This window comes from Lepisma saccharinum, chromosome 22 (genome assembly GCF_977018435.1).
Source record: "Lepisma saccharinum chromosome 22, izLepSacc3.1, whole genome shotgun sequence".
In the NCBI taxonomy this organism is placed as follows: Eukaryota; Metazoa; Arthropoda; class Insecta; order Zygentoma; family Lepismatidae; genus Lepisma; species Lepisma saccharinum.
Genome location: NC_139250.1, coordinates 49,317,432 through 49,330,438, shown reverse-complemented (window position 1 = coordinate 49,330,438; position 13,007 = coordinate 49,317,432). Strand labels below are relative to the sequence as shown.

Below are 13,007 nucleotides of genomic sequence, written 5' to 3'. Positions count from 1 at the left end.
TGATTATACTCTGAAGGAGTCTAGTACTGCTTTCGTTTTTTCTTAACATGTTGATATTCCAGTCGCCTAACGCAATGAAGTAATCGTAATTTAAGTAGGTGTTGGAGGATATCTGCTACGTGACTGATGTGAGTATAGCTGACATTTGGAGGTTTATATGCTACCATAATTCCAATTTTTTTCCTATCGATAGTTAATTCGATTACAAGGTACTCTACGCCGATATCATTATTAACGAACCGGTCTAAAAGTTTCCATTTAAGCGATTTAGATATGTATAAGCACACACCACCTCTAGATTTGTTTAATCTATCTTGTCGAACTAATGTGTAATTTTCGATATCTACTATATTATTACTAATATTCGGTTTTAACCAGCTTTCTGTAATGGCTATCAGGTCAAAGTTTAAGTTCGATATCATTTCTTTAAATTCATCTATGGAGTTGAGTAAACCTTGAATATTTAGATGACATAATTTAAAGCCATTTTCAGATCCATTTATTTCAGCTTCGAGCTGTTCCTTTATATTGTAATTGCTGTGGCAATTACTCATCAAAGTAACTGGAGTGAATTCTGATTGGGAGTGGCGTTTCTGCACCATTGACTACATTGGTAGGGTCATTTATATTTATCTTTCCTCCACTGTTGGTCATGAAGTATATATTCTGTCCCGAGTGTGAATTGCATATGGCAATAACAAGGAAAATGTGCATACGCATAACACTTAATTAAAAAAAACAGGTGTTAGTTATCATAGTGACTTATTACTACTATCAAATTTTTAAAAATGTAAAAAATAAATGAAAAATTTAAGAATAAAAAAGTAAAAATTAGTATAAAAATGTGAATACTGACACAAAAGAAGAAAAATAAAAAAAATATATTTGTTGAGTAAATAAAAATGGGAGAAATATAGATTTTTGAGCTTGCCGATATATTCTGGCGTGAGTTAGAATACAAGCTGAGGGTTGATTACATTTATATAACAGTCTATTATGTGACAGGTTCATGCGCTCCTTTCGCCACCATGGAGGAATGCAGAGAGTATTGCAAGCTTTGTATGGTTCGGCGCGGAATGTTCTCCTGCATTCCCCTCCCCTCTACTTTTGACTGGTCACCGTTGACCGTACGTCATGGATGGGGGAAGCAGTTCCAAAAATAAACACAACCACCGTTAGGAGGGGAGTGTGGCGGGACAGCGTTACTTTCTGCTGAACTTTGCGATGTCCTCCTGGTCACTAATCCTAACCACGTTTCCGTTGTGTAGGACAAGTACATTCCCATCGGTTGTCCATACTCGTTCGAATATTTTACTAAGCCTTACCTTGTGAAAAAGGTCCGAATTTGCTTTTGTGAGGTTTTCAGTTATGAAAATACCTGTCCCTGTAGCCTTTAGGTACTTCTTGTTCTTGAAGACCAAGTCTCTCTGGGCGTAGGTGACAAAGCGCGCAATGATCGGCCGGGGTTTGCCATCACGTCGTGGTGCTCCCAGTCGGTGAACACGATGAAACACATTTTGTGGCACTTTCACTTTCACCTGCTCATTGATGATTTTTGAAGCAATCACTTCACACTTTTCACCCTCACTTTCATTGATGCCATGAAAAACAAGGTTCAGGCGACGGTCATATTGTTCCAGGGAATTCAGATCCTTTCGCACTTGCTTCACTTGCTTGTCTAGCTCAGAGATTTTCCTCTCGAGATCGTTTTTTACTTCTTGAATGGCATCCTCCACGACATATTTAATTGCAGTGGTCAGCGATGGTTTAATTTCTTTTTAATATTTTGGCTGTAAATATTAATTTCATTCCCCTTATTATTTTTTGTATTTATACCTTTTTAAAAATCTGAACGCAGTAGGTGTTTCAAAACACCTATTGATCTACTGAAAACAGTAGACAAAAGTTTCAGAGAAGTAAGTAGAAAAGAGACATGAAATAATACCCAAAGAAGTCAACCATTATGAATTTATGTTACATACTTTTTTTATTTCACTTTACAAAACCTATGAGCTCGAAGTAATACAAGGGATGCGATTTACTAGACATTCTGCTTTTCTGTGATTGATTCGTCGTGCCCAGTCGGGGATTACTACCGTTCAAGGTAAAAGAGGAAGGGGAAGAAATCCACCACAGTACCATGACGTATGAAGTAACATCTTCACAACATCCAATATAACTGATAAGGGTTCACCTGACCTTGTAAATGTGGGAAACACGTTTCACGCTGGTTTCCAGAATGCAAATACGCGATGGCTGTGTCTAAATCTGAAACGAACGGTGTAATGAGAAATCGTTTGACATTTAACGATGACATTTCGCATTTACAAAATATGAGATAAGTAGACTTTGATTTATTTATTATAGTAGACGGTAGAGAATTACTTACCACGAAAGTCAAGTTCTAAATTGCAGACATCAAAATCTACTCCAAGTTGTAAAATAAATTTGTGATAGACAGCAGATAGGTTAATAAGGTTTACAAGATTGCTAATGACTCTTAAGACAAACGTTCAACGAAGGTTATTGAGTGAGAAAATGGGAAATTGTTAAAAATAGCGGCCTAGTTAAGTGAAGGTCGAAGGTTCGAATCTCTTATAGAACCGTCTATTTTTTCCACTATTTTTTGTGCGTAATATATTGTATGTATTGTCGACATTTATAACAAACAAAATATGAAAACTCTCCTCCTCCGTAACGTTGCGGTCTAAGACTCTGTGCTTTAGACGGGTGCTGGGTTTTCGGCCTGTTATGTGTATAGGACCGGTTGGAACCCACCATCGTGAGGAAATTGGGGAGCTACGAGTGACTGGTGTAACCCGGTTTCAGATATCTTCTATAACGGCTGAGGGTTCGACGTGCTGACCAACGTCACCTCGTTGCAGTTAAAGATCTCCACACCTCTAGGCAGGATTCTGGAAGGGATAATGACAGTCTGGAGATAGCCCAAAGAAGCCCTTCAAGGTTTTAAAAAATGAAAACTATTCCTTCCGTAAATCTACATTTTAGTCATTGTCACGTGATAATTTTTTTCAGTATGGCTCCTGCAATACTAACTCGTTCCAATGTGAGATAATGAGATGGACAGAGAGATGTTAAAATACGAGTTCCCTATTTAAAAAAAAAGCATTAACACATTTTTATATTTACATACCTCTTTACAAATTCCTGAGAACGTCACAACAAATGAACCAATCTACTGCACACTAGAGCCTTGGCTTACCAATAGCTATGGGGCATCGTACAATTAAACTCAAACCACAACCTCAATTTTCGAAGCTGTAACCTCTCCATCTAAAACGATTGCGTCGTAAATATAATAATAAGTAAATATTTTGCTTAAATGTTTGGTGACATTCATACCATCTTTATTTCATTTGCTACAAAGGAGCGTTTGGGTGTGTTGTTTATAAAGAGGCGGGTGGGAATTATATTATTCACATAGAACAAATTGGTCTTAACTTATTATCATGCCGTATGAAGGAACGAACTCGTGAGGTAGTGGTTATTGCACTGCGTTAACACTCTAATGGTCGTAGGTTCAAATCCCCACAGTGGCAAAAACTTTTCATAAGCTTTATCGTTTCCATTGTTACTATTTGAATTAGTCTTCTTTGAAATTAACAACGAAAGATTATACAATTAACTCTCTCTCTTTCAAAATGGTAATATGAGGACAGGTTTCTTATTATAAGAATTGTTAATTTTAGTGGTCTCAACGCATCTAAAATCGAAAATACTAGATCGACGTTATTTTCCTACTGAATTCTAAGTCCATTTTATGCACAGATAGGCTCATCGGGCCTGGACCTACAGTTTAAAGTAATATACGAACCACTATGTGCCTCCACTTGTTATCCTGCACTGAACTTAAACAAACAGCTCCCCGCTCCCATTTCTAAAACAAATTTACCTTAAATATGGTATTTGTAAGATAATCATTATTGATTTGATTGTTGCAAAAAATGATGTTAAAACTAACTATTGATCTCAATAATGAAATTTGTATATTTTCTTTCAGCTGTGGGTTCCTCTTTCCGCGAAAAATAACGAATTAACCTAATCATTAACTCAACAAATAAAAATGCATCTCCAATTAATTAATGAAAACTGTTATTACACCCGAACCACTATTTTATCGTAAATGTAGAGGAAATGTCATCTCACGTAGTGAAAACAATGCGAACATTGTTCTAATGAGTTATATATGATTGTCAAACACATACATGAATACATATATTAAGTTCGTGAATTATAATTGGGACAATTTAATACTAATTTGAAACGATTAAAGGCAATTAAAGCGACAAAGTAAACTTTTGTGCAATCTTTCTGCTGATTCGTGTTGTTGAAACAATATTTAACCAATGGGGACGTTATCTCATGATTTAAAATGCTGCATTGGTTGAACTTCCAATGGACAAGACAATGAGTCACAGCTCCTGCTCCTCCGAATCGAACTTCACTCTGATTGGAGGATCGTATATTTCACAACACATCCTTGTTTCAGAGCTACCAACATAATTTCGTAAGACGTTGGACTTAGAAAAATTCCATGCGACAGATTTTTCTAAAATGACTGTACTTCCAATTTGTTTCCGCCACACTTAGTCGGTACAATATACATTCCTACTACCTTATTTTCAATTAAATCATTGTTTGCTCCAGTCAAATGTTATATACGCTTTTTACAATGCGAAAGAAAATACTTTGAGTTGAGAGATGATTTTTGTAGACGAAACAATAGAAACTATATTCCTCTCTTGTTGTCTTGTTGAAGCATGAAATAATATAATAAAACAAGAAAAAAGGTAATCAATTAATGTATTTTGTAATATGGTAAAAGTAATGAAATTATGCTTTATGATTGCAGGTTTTAACACATGTATATACCCTCGTGCATTTCAGTATTTTTGATCAAAGGGAACACATATTTCCCATGTACGAAGTATGGTACTTGTGAGCATAAGTAAAAAAAAAAACATTTGTAATTATTATGGAAGCGGTGATGTTAAAGAGTAAGAAGGATCGCAATGATTGAGAGGGTAATGCGTTTGATAACTTCATTGGAATATGTAATTAAATAACGTGGTTGTTGTAGATGTGAAGCAGGAAATTGTGTGTTGGTATCATTGCATAAGGAACTCTTGGAATAATATGCTGGTAGCTACTTGATAATGTCTTTAGGTAAACCACGCTTGCACGGGAGTAAAATAAGTTTTCAATTAACAATTATACTAATTTTAATAATAACAATAATAGTATAATAATAATAATAATAACATAACTAAAATATATGCTTATTGGGAATGGGAATGAATAAATATATACCCTATAATTTAAGGATATATGCGTCTTAGTATTCTTAATAATTATGCAAAAATGTTAATTCAAAACTCACCTTCGATTCTTAGATATTTATTTAACAAATTTATTTAATTTCAATTTTACTGTTTTGTTTTGTTAAGCTATTATTTCTCTTTCGTTTCAGAAAAAATCGGAGTTCCCTACTGTAATAACATCAAAAGATGGAAATGTAGGAGAAATGCAATTGGAGGTAGGTACTTCTACTTTTCCTATAAAAATAAAAATAATTATTTTGAGATGCTTATTAGGACATCCTCCAAGCTGTAGTGATTTCCGTTGATGTCTTGTAATTTTAAATTGAATATCAGCGGGGCCCATCTATTTGGTGTATACCTGTTACATTATTTTCGTCCCTACCTAGACAAAGGGGCGTATCAATATAAAACGGAAATTGAGATAAGTCCACCGGGCTTTCCTTTTGGTGACATCTACAAACTGCCGTAGTGACGTATCGCAAAACTCAACTCCATGAATGACGACGCATCTCGAAAAGTAAGCATGTGTCGCAAAACAGAATGTCTTAACTCGAGTTGCGGCCCTTTGTAACGTTACAGAATGGTCAACGTCAAAACGTGGTTGAGTTGTAAGTTTTAAGTAGTTGTAATATATATTTGACTTACGTCTCTCTAAATACAATTTCAAGATATTTCCGTTGCTGTTTCTCTAACTTTTGTACTGTTCGTTGCATTACAATCAAATGGGAGTAACTTATAACTCACTGACATACTCTATTCTTTCAGAGTAAATGGTGAATTTTAGTAGGAGAATGATCGATGCCTTAATGGAATGGAAAAATCATACTAGAAAAGTTGTTTCTACAGATGAACTTGAATGTGTAGATGGACAAGGATTTCAAAAAGGACACAAAGTGACAATGTTATGGAGGGGAAAAAATATTATGGAAACATTGTTGACATTGAAGATTCAACCATGAAGGAACGTAATGATGGCAAAGAGGACTTAGGCGTGAGGGAAAACAACGGTGATGGAAATGTTTGTAATGAAAAAAGTGATTCAGTCATCTATGACAGGGATGCAGAACCTCTTTACTTGCAAAACTGTGAAGTATCAAACTGCCGAAAGGAAGTGTTTAGTTCGTGAGACATTTGTCTTGCTTTGTTGTGCCACAACCATTTTCCAAATATGAAACCATGTGAAAACAACCACAAGATTCGCCAAAGTAAAGCGAAAAATGGAAAATAACCTAAGCTACAGACTGAAAACCCTTCGAGGGATAAGAAAGGAAAGAAGGAGCTCTGCCTCGTAAAGTAAACAAAAGAGAGAATAATAATAAGAAAGTCCTTGAGGATAGACTTCACGGTAATGGATATGTAAGTCCGACAAGTGGAAAAACTATTTCTGCAAGAAATATTCTGAGACCCAGATGCAATGGAATATCATGCTGTAATTTTGGCAAAAAAAAAGTTCTTCACTATCAAAAGAAGAAAGAGAGGACATCATTCAGACTTATTATGAGACCAAGAGTGTGCAGATACAAATAGAAAACGTAGTTCGTTTAGTGGCAGGAGCTGCAATAAAACAAGAAACAAGATCATGGCTCATGGAGATCTGTGTCGTACTACTACTCGTTGCCCCAAAACAGCCAGCCAATACCTGTGCGTAAAACTTGGTTCCCTAATACTTTTGGTATATCAGAATAAAGTCTGCGAACAGGCATAGCTAGTAAGAAGCTCACAGGAAATGTTGGTAAAGATAACAGAGGTGGTAGGCCAGAAAATCTTCAGTCACGGGATAAGCAAAGAAGAGATGCAATCGTGGAACACATTGGTCGATTTTCCAGAATGGAATCACACTATTGTCTACAAAAATTAAAAAGAGACTATCTACATCCAGAACTGAATAAGCAGAGATTGTATGACATGTTTGTACAAGAATATGCACCAAAAGGAAATACAGCAAGCTACACAACCTACTGTGACGTCCTGAAAGCTCAGAATATTTATTTTCATAATCCTAAGAAAGACGGGTGTAAATTGTGTGAAAATTATAGACAAGATTGTGCTGAGAAAAACAAACAAGTGGACGATCAGTTTCATCAACATACAATAATGCAAAAAGATGCTGTAAGAAAAAAAAGATGGTAGCAAAAAACGATACCAATCCTAAGAAAGCAGTGGGGACATTTGACCTTCAGCAGGTTATTCTCTTGCCAAAGACAAATGATTGCCAGTTGTTCTACAAGCGGACCTCAAAACTAAGACGTGTCACTGTTTTGCGTGGCATCATTACGTGGACTGGGAAAAAGAGTATCATTTGAAATCACCACTTTCTTGAAAATGTACCTCAAAACTTTCAATGCCGCATATAATACCAAAGAAGTAACTTTATTTGTGGATGAATGCCCTGGACAAAATAAGAATTCCATTGTATTAACCATACTTTTGCACACAGTTTCGAGCTTGGGAAACATTGAGGAGATCAATGTTCTTTTTTTCCTTTAACCTTACCACGGGCAGAACGAGGGAGATTCTGAACATTGTGCCAATAGCACAGCCATAGATAATGCTGGTGATCTCTACGTGTCTCTACGAGTCTTCCCATCTACAATTACAACTCCAACTAGAATCACCAGAAAATCAAAAGTACAATAGATAATATTTTCACCAATATAAACCTTGATAAATATTCAGTAGAAACTTGCATAGGCTTTTCTGACCATGATTCTCAGCTAATTTAGGTAAACATAATAGAATACAAGGGAAAACATAAACCATGTGCAAGGGTCCCGGGTTAGAATCCCGCTCGGGTATGGTTGTGCGTGAATGTCCATTTATCATTTTCATTATTTCATCACTCATCCCCATCTTCGCAAATTAGCCAAGAGGCACAAAACGCGAAGTAAAATAAAATAAATCAAATAAAAAAAATCCAAATAAACCATGTGTAAATTTCAGATTTGTTAGACCCACAAACAATGATAAGATTAGTTCGAAATTCGGAAACGCGCTAAAATCAGAAACATAGGATTTTTATAAACAATATGGCTGTACACGTAAGCGAGATATTCGAAAAATTTCTTGATACTATAAGTTACTATTTTAATAAATGTTTTCCCATTAAGAAAGCAAATTAAAATGATCACTGCATAAACAGCGTAAATATGCAAACAGCCCTACCCTTAAAGATAATTACAAACAGTTCAGCAAAAATTACAAGAAAGCTCTAAAACATTGCAATCAGTCGTATATAGATACAAAGTTGAATAGTGCAGAAAATAAAACTGCAGAACTTTGGAAAATAGTTAATCATATAACAGGTAAAAAAACGGATACGAATCAAGATATATTAGAATCAGGTAATGTAATAGAGACAGATCCGCAAAAAATAGCTAATACTTTTAATAATTATTTTGTTAATGTAGCACTAAACCTGCGACATAACATCAGCGTAACGGACACAAACAAAGAAAAGATAAATAAAGTGAAGAGATATTTCAACGGACGAAGAAATTTCAAACATTCGCAATATGAAAAACAAAAAGTCAGCAGGACTAGATTCAATGCAGATTAACATGATCAATGTGATTTGAACGTACATTAACGAGCCTCTGGCTAGATTAATTAACGAGTGTATGGAAAATGGCAGCTTTCCAGACTGTCTAAAAATATCAAGAGTTATACCCTAATATAAGAAAGGAAATATAACAAAAATTGAAAACTACAGACCAATTTCCTTATTGTCAATTGATTCAAAAAAATTCGAAAAATTAATTTTAATAAGTAATAAAGTATATAAAGTATGTAGAAAATAAATATATACCCATAAAGCAACAAAATGGGTTTGTGAAATCGAAAACAACATAAAATGACATTTTTTATGTAATTGATAATATTCTTTCCACCGTAAACAAAATGTATTATGTTGTTGGAATTTCTTGTGATTTATCAAAAGCGTTTGACTGTGTGAATCATCACATACTACTAGAGGAATTAAAGTACTACGGAAACCGCGGTCTATCAAAAAAATTAATGGACTCCTATTTATCGAATAGAAAACAGAGCGTTGCAATACATAGCTTATCCAATAATGGGACACAAACAACATATTACTCCGAATTGAAAGTTATGATCATTGGAATCCCCCAAGGATAGATACTAGGACCTCTATTGTTTCTATTGTTCATAAATGATCTTCCGGCAAATGTTGAAACCGCCCAAGTTACTCTCTTTGCTGATGATACTGCGGCTTTGGCAGATCCGGTTAACGATGTTACTTTAATTTAAAAAAAACGGAAAAAGCACTTACTGAACTACAAACCTGGTTTTCAGCAAACAAACTTTCTATGAACAACGAAAAAACTAATATATTATAATTTGGTGTATCTAGAGCCAAAAACTCTTCTATTAAGAAAGATAATTTCAATGTAGGGCATGCCTTTATAACAGCTACTCACAATAGAAAATTTCTTGGAATATTTATAGACGAGTGTCTAAACTTGAAAGTTTACATAGATCGTTTATGCAAGAGACTAAACACCGTATGTTATCAATTAAGAACTTTAAAAGTAGTTTCAATACAGTATGTATGATAAATATATATTTCTCAAACTTCGAAAGTATTTTGATGTATGGTATACAATTTTGGGGGAACTCGGCTCAATCGCAGAGGATTTTTAAAATTAAAAAATGAGCATTGCGTATTTTGGCAAATGCACACAAAACTGATACATGTAAACTTCTTTTTTAAAAAATCGTATATTAACACTTCCAAGTTGGTGCATACTTGACACATTTACTTTCATACACGAAACAAAATCGAATTATCCAAAGAACATAGACACTCACAATTACAATACCAGAAAAGAAAAACTTCCACATTCCCAAAGTGCGGCTAACTGCATACCAAACAGGACCTTTTTACATAGGCATCCAGTTATACAATATATTACCAAAAAGTTACAAAAACTTTCAAAGAACCACGATCTTTAAAATTAAAGTAAAAAAAAACTGCTATTGGAATATATATTATATTCGGTTAATGAATTTCAGGAACTAAATAACTTTATAAAATAAATTTAGATTGTATACACTATATGATATTGTACTTTTATAGCACTAGTTCACTAAAAGAAATAATTTGTCATTGTATGCTTTTACTATTATATTATGTTTTATTATTATTAAAATATTCTGCCAAATTGATGTATAGATATATGTTATGTGCGATGTCAACATGTTGTATTTTGTAATGTACATGCACCAATGCCCCTCAGGGGTACTTTCGGTGTGAAAATTTTTAAATAAGCTCAATAAACTGATCCCAGTCTTCCGCCTGGCGGGGAGAAAGACACCATATATCGTGCACAAACTCCAGACTTCTGACTTCCTGGATTACAAGACCATAGCACGTGATCTTCGCATACTATCCATCAGAAAAGATGACCAAGGAAATTCTGTTGACTGGACTGCAATGCGAGAGGTGATGGTGCAAAATACTGATAAGGACAAAGTCTTCTTCAAAATCAGTCAACTGGTGGAGTCATTCAGATCCTTAAGTATGAAACAACGACTGCAAAGCTAAACCCAATTGGCAACTACTATATAAATTGTACTCAGAACCTCCTAATATTTCAAAGGACAAATATGATGATTTCATGTCTCTTTGTCACAATATCTTACCTGTAGTTAGAGTAGTGGTTTATGTCAGGTTTTTTGAATCCTTGCCGCATTGAAAACAAGACAATCTTGCTTGCAATAGTTTCATACAATTAACTATTTGTATGTAAGGGTCAAAATATGATGTTCTGACAGTTATGATTATGTCACTCCATAGTATTTGCGACAGAAGTCCATATAGTTCTGCATGTATGTTTACCTTGATATCAATATCGTTATGCCAATACCAAACATGTTCCAGTATTGTATTATGTACTTGAGTTTTATTTTTACTGTAAGTGATTGAATGATTGATTTGGTGTTTTAAGTACACTTTATGCACAGTAAGGCTAATCGGTACTGGACCTACAATTTAAAGTGGGATCCGAACCACTATGTGCCTCCACCGGGTAGCGAACCCGGGACCCCTTGATTACAAGGCTACAACGCTACCACTGCGCCATCGGGGAGGCCACGAAGTTGCCTATGGAACCAGACATTTGAGTCACCCCGTTTATGTAATAAACGGGAATTTAAACATCATATTCTTGTACGTTAATTCAAACAATATTGTATTTGATTTATGTTAGACTTTTACGTTAGAATGTAAGGAATTTGTCTATCAAAATCTGTTATCATTAATTACCTAACCTACCATACGCTACCGTAACCTAACCTAAATCTTACATAACTCCGGATCCCATTGGCGTCCCATAGTGTATGTATGACATGTATTTTAGTTTTAAATTAAAAGACCGCTTTTTGAGAAAATGGCTACCAAAGTTTTCTTTACACCAACATTAATTGCTTTATACCCTGACATAGGTATACTACATTTTCAAGATCATTCCAACGCCGTCCGAATCACCTCTATACGTTCCCTGGTTGCTGAAATATTTCAATTTAAAGTTAACAAGATGTTGGAAAAAAATGGTCAAAATCGCACAGTTTGCAACACTGTAATTTCAGAAATAGAAAATATATGGACCTGCAAAGTTGCATATTTTCCTACCTCAGGTGCTCCTTCCAGTATACCAAATTTTTTAAATGAATCAAGAAATGTAAGGTTGACGTCATTGTTGATATTACAAGGAATAACCCAATGCTCCTAGACATTTAGAACCATAGGTAATTGAATTAAGTCTAAATAGAAAGCTCTATAATCTGAACGGCCTGTTTCACTTAATTACCAAACTTCCAGAAAACATTATCATACAAAGAAGACTTTCTGTACTCTTCATCATCAAGATACTGTGACTACTTTGGGCGTAACTCACTCAATCTCTACTTCATGGCATACTTTGTGTGATCTCCAGTTACGAGACAAAAAGGCGTATCTATGGTGTTACTCAAAATATCTCCACTGGAACATGTTTTTCTCACAAGACAAATGGGCGTCTTTGTTTCCAACGGCCAACAAACCATTATTACTGATTTGCAAAAATGCAAATACTCTCACCAAAAAGCATAGCCCTATAGCTATCTGTTTGCTTCGACACATTTCAATACCCCTGAAAACAAAAGTACAATCAATGAAAATGTATGATCACAAACTTTACAATGCTCTACTGAAAAATAAAGAAAACGCTGACAAAATTGTTTCATACCTTTACAGATTTGAATTTGAAAACTAGCTGTTCTAAGTGTTTACCGTCCTGTCATGAGCTCAAATACAATGTCGATGTGCACTGGGAAGCAATGGACGATCAGGAAATCTATGAGAGTGGAAGGTAGGTGCTTTTCTTAGACAACATTAATCTCAATTATCCTCAAGAATAACATTTCTGTAAATAAATCGTGTTACAGGAATACTGGATACTGACAGAATATCGCCATGTACATAACTAGTAGAAATTTAATTCGAATGATTTAATGGCAGTCTCTTCCATAAGATTTTTTTTTTTACTATGCACCCTCTGACATAATAGTAATGTAGCAGCGATTTGTCATATGTATAAGCTTTTCCATGTGGAAATGTTATAGTAAGGATCTGTCTGAATTGCACCGAGTTCAGTATATAAGAAT

General features: G+C 34.8%; 1 protein-coding gene across 1 annotated transcript in view; it reads left to right on the top strand.

Moving 5' to 3' along the window:
* Positions 1–13,007, top strand: part of LOC146004755 (uncharacterized) — a 393,261-nt gene that overhangs the window by 351,897 nt on the left and 28,357 nt on the right. The window contains exons 14-15 of the mRNA XM_083143730.1: positions 5,492–5,557; positions 12,598–12,712. Coding sequence (XP_082999856.1) covers positions 5,492–5,557; positions 12,598–12,712 — 181 coding nt within the window. The remainder of the gene's footprint in view (positions 1–5,491; positions 5,558–12,597; positions 12,713–13,007) is intronic.